This window comes from Vulpes lagopus, chromosome 14, assembly GCF_018345385.1.
Source record: "Vulpes lagopus strain Blue_001 chromosome 14, ASM1834538v1, whole genome shotgun sequence".
In the NCBI taxonomy this organism is placed as follows: domain Eukaryota; kingdom Metazoa; phylum Chordata; class Mammalia; order Carnivora; family Canidae; genus Vulpes; species Vulpes lagopus.
This window is the reverse complement of record NC_054837.1, coordinates 10,872,533-10,890,004: the sequence shown is the minus strand read 5'-3', so window position 1 is coordinate 10,890,004 and position 17,472 is coordinate 10,872,533. Positions and strand designations below refer to the sequence as shown.

General features: G+C 39.3%; 1 protein-coding gene across 8 annotated transcripts in view; it reads left to right on the top strand.

Annotated features, from left to right (window-relative positions):
- SPECC1L (sperm antigen with calponin homology and coiled-coil domains 1 like) overlaps nucleotides 1-17,472 on the top strand; it is a 128,927-nt gene that overhangs the window by 33,869 nt on the left and 77,586 nt on the right. For 5 of the 8 annotated variants that reach the window (XM_041728792.1, XM_041728787.1, XM_041728786.1 and 2 more), the window contains 2 exons: nucleotides 8,972-8,998; nucleotides 12,800-12,953. In XM_041728792.1, the coding sequence (XP_041584726.1) occupies nucleotides 8,972-8,998; nucleotides 12,800-12,953 (181 nt within the window). Of the gene's footprint in view, nucleotides 1-5,137; nucleotides 5,194-8,971; nucleotides 8,999-12,799; nucleotides 12,954-17,472 lie in introns of those variants that run through there. The other 3 variants (XM_041728793.1, XM_041728790.1, XM_041728791.1) reach the window with 2 other exon arrangements.

Genomic DNA, 17,472 nt, shown 5'->3' with positions numbered 1-17,472 from the left:
TTTTGAAGAGAAGAGTCTTTTCCTTTGGGTGCTCTCAGTGTCTCTGTTGGTTTGGACTGTCCAAGGGACAAGATGACTCAGGGCCATCTCTCTGCTGGTCAGATATTGGATATATTGCATAGGGATGCAGAGTCTTGTTTTCCAGGGAATTTTGTATTTTGAGTAGAAACTTTGTGGAGAAAACCTGTAGAGGGTTTGTGCTAGTCTGATAGGGAGAAACCAAGCACTGCTTGAAACATGATCCATTCAAAAGCCTTTTGTTCAGGCAGGGCTTTGATAGATTGTGGCTTAATTATTTTAAGAAGCGCCTCATAGAACAGCTGATGAGGGACTTCCTTATATGTGTTGAAAGATCTAGGTGGAAATGCTGTTTTTTCTGTTCCAGGGTTGCCAAAACTAAACCCAGACCTACTCCATAGGCTTGGAGGTGCCCCCAGATTTTTTCCTTGCTACAGCTTTGATAAGCTGCTGGGTGTCCTCCTATGGCCCAGAGCATGGTACCAGGAATAGACCTTTGCCCTACTTCCGTTAGTCAGAATCAACACCCTGAATTACTTCCTTGATGACAGTGCTACCACTCTTTTGTGTAAGATAGCTGGCATTTTCTGACCTAACTGGTTACTCACTTGCTGGGGGTGTCTTCAGAGCAGAGTGCCTGTGTGACTGGGTGAACTGTTATTTATGTGACTGGAAGAACAAGTTGAAACACTGGCATTAGATGCGTTCTATTGCTTTCCTTCTGTTGTGTCCTCATCAGTGGCAGTCACGGTCTTTGAAGGTTTACTATGAAGTGTGCCCTGAGCAGGCATGTCAGATCTTCAGAGGCCTATATCTGAAGTTGATGGTAGTTTGGTTTTTAACAGTGAGTACTTTTTCATTGTAAAGCAAAACAACTGTACACCTGCTGTGTGCCAGAACTTGCCAGCTGTCCACAGATTTGGCTTTTCTTTTTTGGCTCATTTAAGTAGGTGTGTGTGTGTAGTGAGGAAGGTCTTAGAACAGGTGATATATTTTTTTTAATTTTAATTTTTATTTATGATAGTCACACACACAGAGAGAGAGAGAGGCAGAGACATAGGCAGAGGGAGAAGCAGGCTCCATGCACTGGGAGCCCGACGTGGGATTCGATCCCGGGTCTCCAGGATGGCACCCTGGGCCAAAGGCAGGCGCTAAACCGCTGCGCCACCCAGGGATCCCAGAACAGGTGAAATTATTTGGGAACACTATGTAGACTGATGCAACTGCTTTTTTTTTTTTTTTTTTAATTTTTATTTATTTATTTATTTATGATAGTCAGAGAGAGAGAGAGGCAGAGACACAGACAGAGGGAGAAGCAGGCTCCATGCACCGGGAGCCCGACGTGGGATTCGATCCCGGGTCTCCAGGATCGCGCCCTGGGCCAAAGGCAGGCGCCAAACTGCCGCGCCACCCAGGGATCCCTGCAACTGCTTTTATTTAAGAAAAAATCACTGAATAGAAATTGAAGTAAGAAGACAAAGAAAGAAAGAATAGTGAAAATGAACAGAAAAATTGAAAAGATCAAAAGGTTTTGGAGACCTCACAACCTTAAGTGTTATTTTATTTTCCTAAGTTTACATATTTCACTGTGCTTCTCTAACATTTGGACACTTCCCACAAATTAAATTTCTGTAACTGTGATGGAGCATTGATGATTAACCAGATAAATGAAGCCTTTCGCTTTTAGTCATGTAGACACCATGTACACATACTCACCCACTCATGTGGACAGCCACATGTGTGTTTCTGTCACTGCACAGTATTCAACATTTTCTTTTTGTGGCAGGACATGGGGATATACTTTTCTTTACCTCTCTCATTTCAAATATTATTTGAAGCTAGATCTAGTTGATGTGTAGGAGAAAGGACCTTTTTGACAAGAGCACCTCACTGCTGTTTGGAGCTTTTGTAAATATAAAATACAGCACAACTGCCGTTCAGTGAGTTTTGAAGAAAAGTTTCCATTCTTCTGAGTAGCTGTGATATCTGGTTTGGGGCCTTCATATGGTTATCTGTCACAGTGAGCAGAGAGGATTATTTGCTGCATAGGTATTGTCTTATATATGCCTGCACTTTGCAGGTTTCACACACTGCTCAGGTGTTCCTAGTTAATCCTTGTAGAAGTAATACACTTTTTCATTGTCCCAAGAATACTTTTTTCTAAAAGTTAATAGATGAGAATTGGTAAATAGCAGTTACTTCAGTTAGAATCTACCTAAATAATTCATGACTCAATGATTATTTGTGAGCATACCTTTCCAGTATGAAAATTAGTAAACTATATGATTGAACAATCCATCTCTGAAACTTGAAAAACAAAATTTAAAAACTAACCTTAAATTTTGTGTTGATGATGCAGACATGAAACTTGGGCTTTAGGAAACTTAGAAGCATGTATATGTTGGTTGTATTATTTCATCATTTATATCTAGAAGGGATTTTTTTACATTCTTTTTTTATTTTTATTTTTATTTTTTAAGATTTTTATTTATTCATGAGAGGCACAAAAAGAGAGAGAGGCAGAGACACAGGCAGAAGGAGAAGCAGGCTCCATGCAGGGAGCCCGATGTGGGACTCGATCCCAGGTCTCCAGGATCATGCCCTGGGCCGAAGATGGCGCTAAACCATTGAGCCACCCGAGCTGCCCTACATTCTTTTTTTAAAAAAGATTTTATTTATTTATTTGAGAGAGAGAGAGAGAGAGAGAGAGTGCACAGCGTGAGCAGCAGGCAGAGCGAGAGAGAGAAGCAGGCTCCCCACTGAGCAGAGAGCCTGATGCAGGGCTCAATTCTAGGACTCTGTGATCATGACCTTAGCTGAAGGCAGATGCTTAACCAACTGAGCCACCCAGGTGTTCCTAATCATTCTCTTAAAATTCTTTAAAATTTTATTTTATTTTTTTATTAAGTAATCTCTATACCCAGCATGGGGCTTGAAGTCACAACCCTGAGATCAAGAGTTGGATGCTCTACTGGCTGAACCAGCCAGGTGCTCTTCTAGCTAGAGGTTTTTACCAAATGATTTGCATTTTGCATCTGTTATTGAAAAGTAGGCTAAAAATCTCTTCCCTTCATCAATTTCATTTTTTGGACTGTTGTTGATGAGAAATATTTATGTGTGGAAGTGCATATGTATTTGCAGAATTGTGTAATAAACATTGAAATAGGGAAAGATACCAGCCTGCAAATAGCTTCATGTAAAGAGAAGTTGGAAAGTATAGAGTTGGTTGGAAGTGCATATGTATTTGCAGAATTGTGTAATAAACATTGAAATAGGGAAAGATACCAGCCTGCAAATAGCTTCATGTAAAGAGAAGTTGGAAAGTATAGAGTTGTTTTTTTTGTTTTGTTTTGTTTCTAACTTTTTTAAAGGGTATTTATTTATTTTTAGTAACCTCTGCACCCAGCCTGGGGTCAAACTCATGACCCCAACTGAGATCAAGAGTTGCATGCTCTTTCTTTTTTTCCTAAGGTCTGTCTTTTTCTTTTCTTTCTTTCTTCTTTCTTTCTTTCTTTCTTTCTTTCTTTCTTTCTTTCTTTCTGTCTAGCTTTCTAGCTTTCTAGCTTTTTATTTATTTATTCATGAGAGATACACAGGCAGAGGGAGAAGCAGGCTCCATGCAGGGAGCCCAACGTGGGACTCGATCCCGTATCTCCAGGATCAGGCCCTGGGCCGAAGGCAGGCGCTAAACCGCTGAGCCACCCAGGGATCCCTCTTTTTTTTTTTTTTTTTTCCTAAAGATTTTATTTATTTATTCATGAGAGACATAGGCAGAGGGAGAAGTAGCTCTGTGGGAGTGAACATACTCTGCAGCTTCCATCTATGTCAAGGAGTGGCTGAAGTGGTTGGTCAAGGAGAGGTCTGAAGTTTTTAATTTGCATTTGCATTATTATCCATGGGATTAAGCACCTTTTCATGTTTTACCTTTATATGGTTTGTGGGCAGTTATGTATCCTCCTTGTGAAGTGTCTATTCAAATCAGTTGCTCATTTTGCTACTATATTATATATCTTTTCAGCTTTTTTTTTGGTGGTAGATTGATTACACATAACATTTTTCATCTTAATCACTTTTAAGTGTACTGTTAGTACATTCACCTTGAGCAACCATCACCACCATCCATCTCCAGAACTTTTTCATCTTGCAAAACAAACTCTGTCCCCATTAAACAACAACTCCCCATCCCCCTCCCCAGCCCCTGGCAACTACTGTGGTATTTTCTGTTTCTGACTGTTTAAGTACCTCATATGAATGGAATCACACAGTATTTGTCTTTTTGCCACTGGCTTATTTCACTTAGCATAATGTCCTCAGAGTTCACATCTATACTGTAGCATGTATCAGAATTGCTGCTGCTGCTGCTTCTTCTTCTTCTTCTTCTTCTTCTTCTTCTTCTTCTTCTTCTTCTTTTTTTGAAAGATTTTACCTTTTTCAGGTAATCTCTACACCCTGTGTGGGGCTGAAACTCACAACCCTGAGACCAAGAGTCTCATACTCCACTGACTGAGCCAGCCAGGCACCTTTTTAAAGACTGAATAATATTCCACTGTTTGTAAATACCACATTTTGTTTATCTCTTCTTCCATCAGTGGACACTTGGATTGTTTCCACATGGACTTTTGGCTGTTGTAAATAACAGTTGTGAACATGTATGTATAAATATCTCCTAGAAGCCCTGCTTTTAGTTTTTTGGGCATATACTCAGAAATGGAATTTCTAGGTCATACAATTTTTTGAGTAGCCTCCATAACTGTTTTCCACAGCAACTTCACCATTTTCCCTTCCTACTAAGGAATTCTCTCCCCAACAATTTTTCCACATCTTTACCAATACTTTTTTTTTTTTTTAAATAGTAGCCATCAAAATGGGTATAAGGTGGTGTAGTGTTTTTTTGTTTTAGTACTGATTTATAGTTCATTGCCTATTCTAGATGTGAGCCCTTTGTCATTTATGTGTTGCACATATGTTCTCCCACTTTGTGCCTTCTCTTTCTCCTTCTTTAATGGTATCTTTTGATAAATGGAAGTTCTTTTTTTTTTTTTTTTTTTTATTATTTATGATAGTCACAGAGAGAGAGAGGCAGAGACACAGGCAGAGGGAGAAGCAGGCTCCATGCACCGGGAGCCCGACGTGGGATTCGATCCCAGGTTTCCAGGATCGCGCCCTGGGCCAAAGGCAGGTGCCAAACCGCTGCGCCACCCAGGGATCCCCTAAATGGAAGTTCTTAATGTTACTATAGTCCAGTTTGTTAATCTTTTGTTTATGGTTAGGGGTGTGTGTGTGTGTGTTTATAAAATCTTTCCCTACCCCAAGGTCAAGAAGACAGTCTCCTATATTTTTCTCAAGAGTGTTGTTATTTTACATTTTATATTTAGATCCTCAATCTATCTAGAATTAATTTTTTAAAGATTTTGGTTTTTTTTAAAGGTTTTATTTATTCATGAGAGACAGAGAGAGAGAGAGAGAGAGGCAGAGACACAGGCATTGGGAGAAGCAGGCTCCATAAGGGAGCCTGACATGGGACTCGATCCCGGGTCTCCAGGATCACACGCTGGGCTGAAAGGCAGCACTAAACCACTGAGCCACCTGGGCTGCCCAGTTTTTTAAAGATTTTTATTTATTTACTTGAGAGAGCACAGAGGGAGAGGGAGAAGCAGACTCACTGCAGGGCTTGATCCCAGGACCCTGAGATCATGACCCATGCCAAAGGCAGATGCTTTTTTGTTTGTTTGTTTGTTTTGTTTTTGTTTTTTTTTTCAAAGGCAGACGCTTGACCAACTGGGCCACAGAGGTGCCCCTAGAATTAATTTTTAAAGAGCTTTTTATTTGAATTAATTTTAAACTGAAAAGTTGAAGAACTAGGACAGAGAATTCCAGTATGCTCTTTACTAAGATCTCCTACCTGTTAACCTTTTATCATGGTTAGTCATTTTACCGTTATACTTGCATACTACATACATATATACACACATACATGCATATATTTATATATGTATATAATTTTTTTTGAACTGTTAGAGTGTAAGTTGTAGAAATGATGCTCCTTTACTGCTGAATATTTCACTGTACATTTTCTAAAAAACAAGAATGTTCTCCTTTATAACCATAGTACAATTATCAAATTGATAAGATGCTAGTATCTCATCTCTAGACTTTAATTAAATTTCACCAGTTGGGGATCCCTGGGTGGCTCAGTGCTTTAGTGGCTGCCTTCGGCTCAGGGCGTGATCCTGGAATCCTGGGATCGAGTCCCACATCAGGCTCCCTGCATGGAGCCTGCTTCTCCCTCCCCCTGTGTCTCTGCCTCTCTCTTTCTCTCTCTCTGTGTCCCTCATGAATAAATAAATAAAATCTTTTAAAAAATTTTTTTCACCAATTGTGCTCATGTCCATTTTAGCAATAAAGAACTTTTTTTTCAGGTCCAGCTTTCAGTCCAGGATAATGAGTTACATTTAGTTGTCACTCTCTTCTTTTCTTCTTAAACTTGGAATAGTTCTTCAGTCTTTGTCTTTTGTGACCTTGACATTACTAGAATGTAGGCTAGTTTGTTTGGTAGACTGTTCTCCAGATTTAGGTTTCTCAGTGTTTCCTTGTGATTAGGTTTGGGTTATGGGTTTTTGGCAGAAATCCCACAGAAGCCACATGTCCAGCATTTCCAGAAGCACATGGTGTCAATCTGTTCCATTCCTGGTGATATTAACTTAATTTGGTTAAGGTGGTGTCTGGCTTTTCTGCTATCAGGTTATCATGTTTCCTTTTGTAATTCAAAAGTATCTTGTCGAAAATACTTGGAGACTTTGTAAATATCCACTTTCTCATCAGACTTTCACACCCTAGTTTTAGCGATTCTTGATTCTTTCTAGGATCAGATATTAGTATGGTTTTTGTCAAGTGGTAGTTTTCAAATTCTATAATTCTTTCTTCTTACATGTAGTAGCTAGCATTTTACTTACAAGAAAGAGTTTTCACTTTTGCCCCACCTATATATTTGTTTGTTAGTGTGGAATAATGGATTCTTATTCAGTGGGCTGTTGATGGTTAGCATCATTTATTTTGATGCTTAGACTGACCCTATTTGGTGAATCAGGGGGCTTTGGTGGGAGTACCTTCAGGCCGGCTCCTGTGTCCTTTCAGTATGTTCCTATTCTTTTTTGAGCAACCCCTCAATTTCTGACGTGAGAAGTTTTTGTTTTCCAGCCGTAGCCCTAGAGTCAGCCTTTTCTTCATGAAGGCTTTGTTCTTTTTAGTGGAGGATGGCACTTAAAGCCTTTGGAACCTAATTGTGCTTGTTGCTTTTGAGTATATTGTGTTTCTTGTTGTTGTTTTTAAAAAGATTTTATTTATTCATGAGAGACACACAGAGAGAGAAAGACAGAGAGAGAGAGAGAGGCAGAGACACAGGCAGAGGGAGAAACAGGCTCCATGCAGGGAGCCCGACGTGGGACTTGATCCCTAGTCTCCAGGATCACACTCTGGGCCAAAGGCAGACGCTAACCGCTGAGCCATCCGGGCTGCCCTATATTGTTGTTTTTAAGCCTGCTCAGCAGACAGAGAGGAAACAGACACATGCACACACATGCAGGTGCACACATACAAGTGCACACCTGCATATCTGTATCAATTTCTGTCTGTTTCTCTTCATATATAATAAAACCTGTGAGTTCATGCTATTACTTCCAAATCCATTTGACATACAGTTTAGAGTAAGTAGCCTTTTCAATTTCTCTAATTGTAATCCCAGTCTTCTGACAGTGAGAAACCTGGCTTTCATTATGTTTATTTTCTCAATCTAGAATATGTAGGCACCTAGTTATAGAATTGCTCACCATGTCACTGCCAAAAACAGATCTATCAGCTAGAATTCAGAATATATAATTTTTGGTCTTTAGCTTGAGAGTTTGAAGATTTATGGTCAAAATACAGTTTTCAGAAGATATTTGGATTCTTCATCTATCCTCCATCCTGTGTGGCTGTGTTACTCTATTTGAAATGTAGTTGGGTCCATTTGTTTCTCTTGTGTTCCATTTTAGGGTTTCCCCTACCCCCTTGTTTAATTAATTAACTGCAAGTGTGTGAAACACTACCAGGGTTCAGTAACACACGTCAGACTTAGGAGGTGTGTTTAGAGAAGTGCCACTCCACTCCCCTCCTCCATTCCTTCTTACTCTGTCCCCACTGAGCCCTAGGAGGCGAACAGTCTATTTGGGTTTTTGTTTTTATCTTTCCTGTATTTCTTTTTGCATAAATGATCAGATCCATGTATATATATTTATTGTGTTATTTCCCCTTTGTTACACAGAGGTTGCCATAGTTAGATCTGTTTCTGCATTTTACTTTTTTTCACTTAATGTATTCTAGAAATCTCTATACCAATTTATAGCAAGCCTTCTCATTGTGCTTAATGTATCTTTGTATGGATGTACTATAATTTGAGATACTGTTCTGTGTATGGGCATTCAAGGTGTTTCAATATTTTGCAATTTTTTTAAAGATTTCATTTATTTATTCATGAGAAACACAGAGAGAGAGAGGGGGGCAGAGACACAGGCAGAGGGAGAAGCAGGCTCCAAGCAGGGAGCCCGATGCGGGATTCGATCCTGGGACTCCAGGATCACACCCTGGGCTGAAGGCAGGCGCTAAACCGCTGAGCCACTGAGGAATCCGTCCAATATTTTGCAATTAAAGACAATGCTTCAGGGGTGCCTGAGTGGCTCAGTTGGTTAAGCATCTGCCTTCCACTCAGGTTATGACCCCAGAGTCCTGGGATCGAGCCCTATATCTGGTCCCACTCCCAGCAGGGAGTCTGCTTCTCTCTCTCCCTCTCCCTCTCCGCCCCCTGCTTGTGCTCACTCTCTTACTCAAGTAAATAAATAAAATCTTAAAAAAAAAAAAAAAAAAAAAGGCAATGCTGCATTGAGTAACCTTATGTGTGTGTATTTTTGTATTATTAAAGGTATGTCTTCGGGTGAAATTCCTAGAGGTGAGTTTCTGGATATACAGTAAATGCATTAAGTAGTTCTGTTAGACATTATTCTCACCAGCAACTTACGAGAGTGTTTGTTTCCCTTACACCCTTCACAAACGAATGTGTGTCATAACTTCTCATTTTTGCCATTCTGAAAGGTGAGATGTATCTCAGTATTGTTTAATTTGCATTTCTCCTATTGTGAGTTAGACTGGTTCTGTTTTTTGTATCGTGTATGCATTGATTATAGTGATTGTTTATTTTGCTCACTTTTCTTTTTCTTTTTCTTTTTTTTTTTTTTTTAAAGATTTTACTTAGTTATTCATGAGAGACACAGAGAGAGAGAGGCAGAGACATAGGCAGAGGGAGAAGCAGGCTCCATGCAAGGAGCCTGATGCAGGACTCAATCTTGGGACTCCAGGATCATGCCCTAAAGCCTAAGGCAGATGCTTAACCACTGAACCACCCAGGCAGTCCTATTTTGCTCACTTTTCTATGTGTTTTTTACTCCTTGATTTCTAAGAGTTTTTTTGTAATTTAAGCATATTAGTCCTTTATTATTTATTTATTTATTTATTTTTAAGGATTTTATTTATTTATTCATGAGAATACACAGAGAGGAGAGAGAGGCAGAGATACAGGCAGAGGGAGAAGCAGGCTCCACACCGGGAGCCCGACGCGGGACTTGATCCCGGGACTCCAGGATCATGCCCCGGGCCAAAGGCAGGCGCCAAACCACTGAGCCACCCAGGGATCCTGATATTAGTCCTTTATTTGTGAGATGTTGCAAATATACTCTCCCAGTTTAATTTTTAAAACTTTGCTTACAATGATTTTTTGGATCATGTACAGGATATTTAAATTTTTTTAAGATTTTAATTTTTATGTAGTCAAATTTATCAGTTCTTTGTTTCATCATTCAGGATTTTTTTTTAAAGATTTTATTTATTTATTTATGACAGACACAGAGGGGGAGAGAGAGAGAGAGAGGGAAAGACACAGGCAGAGGGAGAAGCAGGCTCCATGCAGGGAGCCCGACGTGGGACTCGATCCCAGGTCTCCAGGATCACACCCTGGACCGAAGATGACGCTAAACCGCTGAGCCACCCGGGCTGCCGTCATTCAGGATTTTGAATCATAGTTAGAAAGCCTTGGAATTTATTTTTGATATGGTGTGAAGTAGGGCTTGTTCATTTTTTTTCTATTGTGAGTATGCAATTGATCTAGTATCATTTATTGAAAAACTCATTTTTTTTTAAATTTTTATTTATTTATGATAGTCACAGAGAGAGAGAGAGAGGCAGAGAGACACAGGCAGAGGGAGAAGCAGGCTCCATGCACCGGGAGCCCGATGTGGGATTCGATCCCGGGTCTCCAGGATCGCGCCCTGGGCCAAAGGCAGGCGCCAAACCGCTGCGCCACCCAGGGATCCCGAAAAACTCATTTTTTTCTGTATTCCTTCTTTGGTCATAAATCAGGTGTCTATATATGCAGTTTCGTTTTGGATTTTTTTCTATTCCACTTGTTTATTCATGTTCCAGTATACTATTAACCATAGTTATTATGATAATTGCAGAGTTTTTGACTTGTGCTCTAATGTATATTTAACTTTGCCATTACCCAAAGACAAATTGTAAAAAGAAATGTGACGATTAAGCCATTTTTCACATGACTGTGTAAGGTGGTTTTCAGATGTAATAATTATGAAAGAAAACATATTTAATTTACGAAGAAAGATAAACTACCTCAAAGCTCATTTTAACAGAATATAAGAAGTGATTTGAAAATATACGGTTATGTTGAGTTTATTTACTGATTAATTGATGAGGGACAAATTGACAGGAAGGGAAGTAGAACTTGATTTACAAATTTACATAGTTGACCAATTTCATAAACAGGAACTATTCTTTTTTTTTTTTTTTAAACATTTTATTTATTTATTTGAGAGACCAGGAATGAGAGCAAGCAAGGAAGAGGAGGGGAAGAGGGAGAGAGTTAGAAGGAGAAGCAGGCTCCCCTCTGAGCAAGGAGCCCGACCAGGGTCTTGATTCCAGGACCCTGGGGTCATGACCTGAGTGGAAGGCAGATCCTTAACCAGCTGAGCCACCTAGGCGCCCCAGAAACTAGTCTTAATGTGAACAGTCCTTAATGATCAATGTAGTATCCTCCTTTCTTGTTACATATAACTAGATTTTTCATAATGTGACAATCCTAAATTACCAAAGCTTAATTAGTTTAATTTGTTTAAAATATTAATCCTTTTCTACCCTTAGTAAGACAGATTGATGTAGCTAATGGTATTATAACTTTTATAATTGAATGATGAGAACAGAATCTACTCCACTGACATTTAGAACAGGAAGAGACTTTAGAGATTAGTAATTTATGGACCGTTTTAATCTGTAGAGATGAATTTATTATGATTGCCCAAGAATTTATTATGATTGTGTGGCTCCAGATAACAGTAATAAATCAGTTGGCTAACTTATGCTTTCACCTTAAAAGGACAAAACTTTTTGGTTCTTTTTTATTAAAAAGTAGTTTTTCTTGGGGTCTCTGGGTGGCTCAGTCGTTGATTGAGCATCTGAGTCTAGATTTCAGCTCAGATTATGATCTCTGGGTTTGGGGACTGACCCTCTCATTGGGCTATGTGCTCAGTGCAGAGTCTGCTTGAGATTCTCTCTCTCTCTCCCTCTGCACCTCCTGCTTATGCTCTCTCTCTCAAATTTAATTAATTTTTTTAAAAGTAGTTTTTCTTTTTTTCAGTTTTTAACTCCTCTATGTTCTTTCATTCCTAGAAGTAAAAAGATTTTTTCACTATTTTTCTTTAACAATTTTATACCCCATCACATTATCCAGGGAGTACTTGTTTTGTTTTTGTTTTAATTGAAGTATAGTTGACGCTTATATTCTTTTTAAAAAGCTCGTATTTTCTTCAGTCTGTAAAATATAAATAAGTATTACAAAGGCTCTTTCTCAAGCAATATGATCATTTAGGCTGACTAACCCTCACTCTAACCTTAAACTCCCTAGTTTTTATTTATATATTACCTAAGCTTTAAAAAAAAAAAAATCTTTCAATTTTGGCCTAAATTAGACTACTAAAAAAATTAGGTCTGGTGAAAAGAGTACATTTCAAAATAATGGCTCCATCAGTGCTTTACTTTATTATTATTTTATTTTTAAAGATTTTATTTATTTATTCATGAGAGAAACGGAGAGAGAGGCAGAGACATAGGCAGAGGGAGAAGCAGGCTCCATGCAGGAAGCCGGACAGACTTGATCCCAGGTCTCCAGGATCACACCCTGGGCCGAAGGTGGCGCTAAACCGCTGAGCCACCCGGGCTGCCCAGTGCTTTACTTTAAAGCAGTAAAAATTATTTCTGATTCTCAGGGGTATTTCTCTCTAGAAATTGCAGGATGGCATTTTCTGTGGCATTATAGAACTTTTCCTCAGAGCCTGTGTGATAGGGCTCATATTATTTATAAGTCCTGTCTTAGATGAAAGAGTAACAAAGAGGATGTCTTCACTGTTTCTTATCTCTCACTGACTGGCACGTGTGGGTGCCCAGTAGGCTTCCATAAAATCTTCGATTACATATATGATTTTCATATTTCTATGTGTGATTGTTTATAAACCAATAAAGAGGTTCTTTTTCTGAAGTACAGTATGAAGTACTGCTTGGTAACTGTCAGAAAATCTTTGTAGAGCTCTTGATCTTGAATTCGATGTAAAAACCAAGAGCTTTGTTTAGTCTTAAAATATTATTTACTTTTGCTTCATCATCTAGTCAATTTATTTTCTGTTGCCTCTAGACCAAGAGCAGTGATGACCTCTTAGCTGGAATGGCTGGAGGGGTGACAGTGACTAATGGTGTTAAAGGAAAGAAAAGCACCTGCCCTTCCACAGGATCTTCAGCCTCGGCCCCTGCCATGACCACTGTGGAGAACAAGTCCAAGATCAGCACAGGTATGGGTGACATTCAGAGTAAGAGTTAAACTGCTTTTTTGTTTGAATGGCAGAGTACAGTGGTATTTAAGGGGTTCCGTTGATTAAAGAAAATATTGGGCATGGACAAAAGTATTTGTATTTCAACCCCATGTGCTCATCACCCTTATCAACTAATGGCCAGTCTTAATTTCTTGATACCCACTTCCCTCATTATTTTGAAGCAAATTCTAGGTGTCCTATAATTTTATCCACAAATATATAATTATTTTTGAAAGATAAGGATTCCCCTAAAAATATAATCATGATGCCATTATCAGCCCTTAAAATAATTATTAATCATTCCTCAAATCATAAATATAAAGAAATAACTTATTCAAATTTCAAACTTTTTCATAAACCTTTCTTATGTATAATTAACTGTGGATCAGAATTCACTTAAGGTCCATATATAATAATTGTTACTCTTTCTTAAACCAATTCTTTTTCTTACAATTTAAATTTTATAGAAACTAGTTATTTGACTTACATTTTCCTGTGACTTGGATTTTGGTGTTATATCCCCTTGGTGTCCTTGATCATGTTCCTTTGTTCATTTACTGTTAATGTTGTTGGATCTAGAGCCTTGATGGGACAGATTCAGGTTCCTTTTTCTCCCCCAAAACTCCTTCATACATAGTAGTTGTCTATCCACCAGTAGCACCTCATTTTTCTGTCTGTCTTGCCTCGATGTTAGCAGCCTTTGACAATCAGTGCCTGGATCCATTGATTCCTGTTCTACCGTTTGTTCTTCATTCATTAGCAGCAGTTTGGCTTTAGATTGATGGAGTCCGTAAATTAACTCATCCTGTAGTCTAAGGAATAACACTATCAAATTTTACTTTTTTTTTTTTTTAAGGTTTTGTTTGTTTGTTTATTTTTTTATTTATTTATTCATGAGAGACACAGAGAGAAAGGCAGAGACATAGGCAGAGGGAGAAGCACGCTCCATGCAGGAAGCCCAGTGTGGAACTCGATCCTGGGACTCCAGGATGATGACCTGAGCCAAAGGCAGACGCTCAACCGCTGAGCCACCCAGGCGTCCCTATATTTTACTTTTTATACTTACAGAAAAAAACTTCAGAAGTTCCAGGAAACACAAGATCCACATGTTTGTTTGTTTGTTTATTTATTTTTAAAAAAATTTTATTTATTCGTGAGAAACACAGAGAGAGCGAGAGGCAGAGACACAGGCAGAGGGAGAAGCAGGCCCCACATAGGGACCTCGATGCGTGACTCGATCCCGGGACTCCAGAATTAAGCCCTGGGCTGAAGGCAGGCACTAAACCACTGAGCCACCCAGGGATCCCCCTGTTTATTTATTTAAATGATTTTATTTTGAGGTAATCTCTACACCCAACATGAGGTTTGAACTTACAGCCCCAATATCAAGAGTCACATACTCCACTGGCTGAGACAGCCAGGCATCCAAAGATCACATATTTGTAATGCAGCTGATGGAAGCACATTGTCAAAAACGTAGCAGACCTTCTTTATCATCATTATTTAGGCTGTTAGCTCCTTGTGTGTGTATTAGACTTTTTCCTAGCCCAGGTGTACCTACTGTCCTCTCTCCTGTTTTGACCTTCTGTGGACTCATCCTTCTATCTCAGATCATGTTCCGTGGTTAATTATATTAGTCATATGGTATGATCACAAGGAGGAAACACGGAAGGCACTGTTAACACCAGGCACCATTCCATTTTATCCTCACTATAGCCCTTTGAGGTAGAGGCTGCTATCTTCATTTTAGAGATGTGAGAGCTATGCTTAAAGCACTTAAAGACACTTAAGTATCTTGCCTAAGGCCTTGCATTCATTTGTTCAGAAAATATTTATTGGGTACCGTTATAGTTTGTACCAGGCTGTAGAGCTGATGGAGTAAGGACTGTCCCTTGAGTCTTTTACTTTCAAGCCTGAGGTCATCGCCATACATCGCCACACTGTACTGCAGCTTTTGTGGTAAGAAGGAAGATAAGTACTCTAATACCATCTGTATCTTTTCCTATTTCCAGCTTTTAGAATCTACTGGGAGAGATACCTCACATTTGGACCCAGGTTCCCCACTGACAAATGCTACCTCCCCTCACAGGCTGAATTCACTTATCTCCTCCCTGGATCTATTGTCCTACCGGAGGCAGCTTTGTACCTCTGTATTAAGTTTGCTGGGGTCCCCTAACAAAATACAGACTGCATGGCTTAAATAACAGACACGTAGGGATGCCTGGTTGGTTCAGCAGTTGAGCGTCTGCCTTTGGCCCAGGGTGTGATCCTGGGGTCCTGGGGTCAAGTCCCACATCGGGCTTCCTGCAGGGAGCCTGCTTCTCCCTCTGCCTATGTCTCTGTCTCTTGCTGTGTCTCTCACGGATAAATAAATAAAAACTTAAAAAAAAAATAACAGACACGTAGTTCTCACCAAAACTGTCTGGGAGTTTGAGATCAAGGTGTCCGCCGGTTTGATTTCTTCTGAGGCCTCAAAGAGGCTTGTTGGTTGTCTCTTCATTGTCTGGTCATCCCTCTCTCTGTGTCTGTGTCCTGGTCTCCTCTCCTTATAAAGATACCAGTCAGATTGGATTAGGGCTCACTGTAACAAACCCCATGTTAATATAGGTACCACTTTAAGTTATCACTCTACTCCCAAATACAGTCACATTCTGAAGTACTGGGGGTTATGGCTTCAACACATGAATTTGGAGGACACAATTCATCTCCTGAAAACATCCTTAACTCTTCAGTGGATCTGCTCTACGTTTATGTACTCCTCGTGACTTCTCTAAGACCTGTTCATGTGTCTGTAACTCACATTCTTCATCTGCCCAGGGGGCACACTAATCCCAGACGAGGAGCTTGTCTTTGTTATGTTCTCTTACTTTCTTGTTCCTTTACCTCTCCTTTCCTTTTGGGGTGTTATCAGTCCCTCTCCTCATTACTGGCTGCTTTTTCCTTTTTTCTCTCAGGCTTGCCCAGATCTTTTCCTTCTTAGGATGGGTTTTGGTTTGGAAAAGAAGGATGTTTGGTACTGTTTACAGAAATGGGGTAGAGAATGAATACTTCTGGTTATACCACCCTTTTCCTTTTTTGGTCTCCATTTGCAATTGTTTCTCCTCATCTTATTTCTACTGCGTAAATCTGTTACAGATTATCATTCCTTCTCTATTCTTGCAGAGATCCCCATCTCACTCCCCAAATGTAGGCCCTCCTTTACTCTAACTGCTCTGCCTCACGCCCTTCCTCCTTGGCCTCTCTTCTTCCTTAGAGGTTTCACTTAGCAGCCTCTGGGTTCATTTTCATAAAAAATGCCATTCCCTATATGTCTTCCCTGCTCCAGAACATTTATTGAACATTTACTGTGGAACTCACTAAAGTTCCCTTGGCGTTCAGGGCCCCATAAAAACTTCCCCTGCTGCTTGCATTAATTGTGTGACCTTACTTTTCCTTACTATGTGTCTTGTTCACTTCTGCTTCCTCGTCCTGTCCTGTGGCTGGCCAGAATGCCCTCCCCTGCTTTACACCTGATCCTTGCCAGAATTAGTGGCTATCTTCCTATACCATATCAATCTTTTGCTTCCTCATACTTCTGTAGCCTGGTGCCTGCCACATAAAGAACTAGCAGGTTCTTACAGAATTCTTACTGATTAGGTCTAGATTTTATTTTTCAAAGTAAAAAGCAGCGAATTATTTCTTAAATGTTTATAGGTAAGCATATTCTTGTTCTTTGTGTATTAAACATGTGATCATGTCAATTTTCACAGGTTTAGAATTTTAGTAGTCAGGTATTAGTGGTTCCTGTAGCATATTTGATAATATGCCATCATTAGTTAGCATAAGTACGTTATTGTTTTCTAACATTTTGGGAGGCAGCATAAAATACTACCTACTTAAGTTGCAGATTCTGGAGCCAGATTCCTTGCCTGTTTTTGAATCTTAGCCCAATCACTTATTACGTGTGAGCTGTTGACAAATTATTTAACATCTCTGTGTGAGTTTCTTCATGATGTTAACAATGAGACTTCTATAAATTAATGAATATGAGGTGTTCATCTGAGTTTGTAAAGTAAATGCTAAGTAGCTATATTATAACTAATGTTATTGGTACTATTATGTGGCGTTCTATGATGTGAAGAACTTTTTGCACTTATTTTGATCACACTTTTTAAAAAGTTTTGATCATACTTTTGTGTTTATTGTAGGTTGCTTAGATTTTTGGTTTGTCCGGAGGCTGCCTTTCCCTTATTGTTCATCTCTGATCTTTCTTTACCATCTGATTTACAGTTAATTTGCTACCTGACTGGTTAATCCTAGCGTCTGCTTCATCTGTCTAGCTTGCCCTGGAATGTTAAGTCCCTGGCTACCTGTTTAAAACCATGGTTTAGGATTTGAGTTAATGTGTAACTTTTTAATTATAATTTTAATTTATTGAGATACTATTCACATTTTATAAAATTCACCCTTTGAAGTGTCCATTTCAGTGTATAACTTCTTTTTATTGATAATTAAAAGA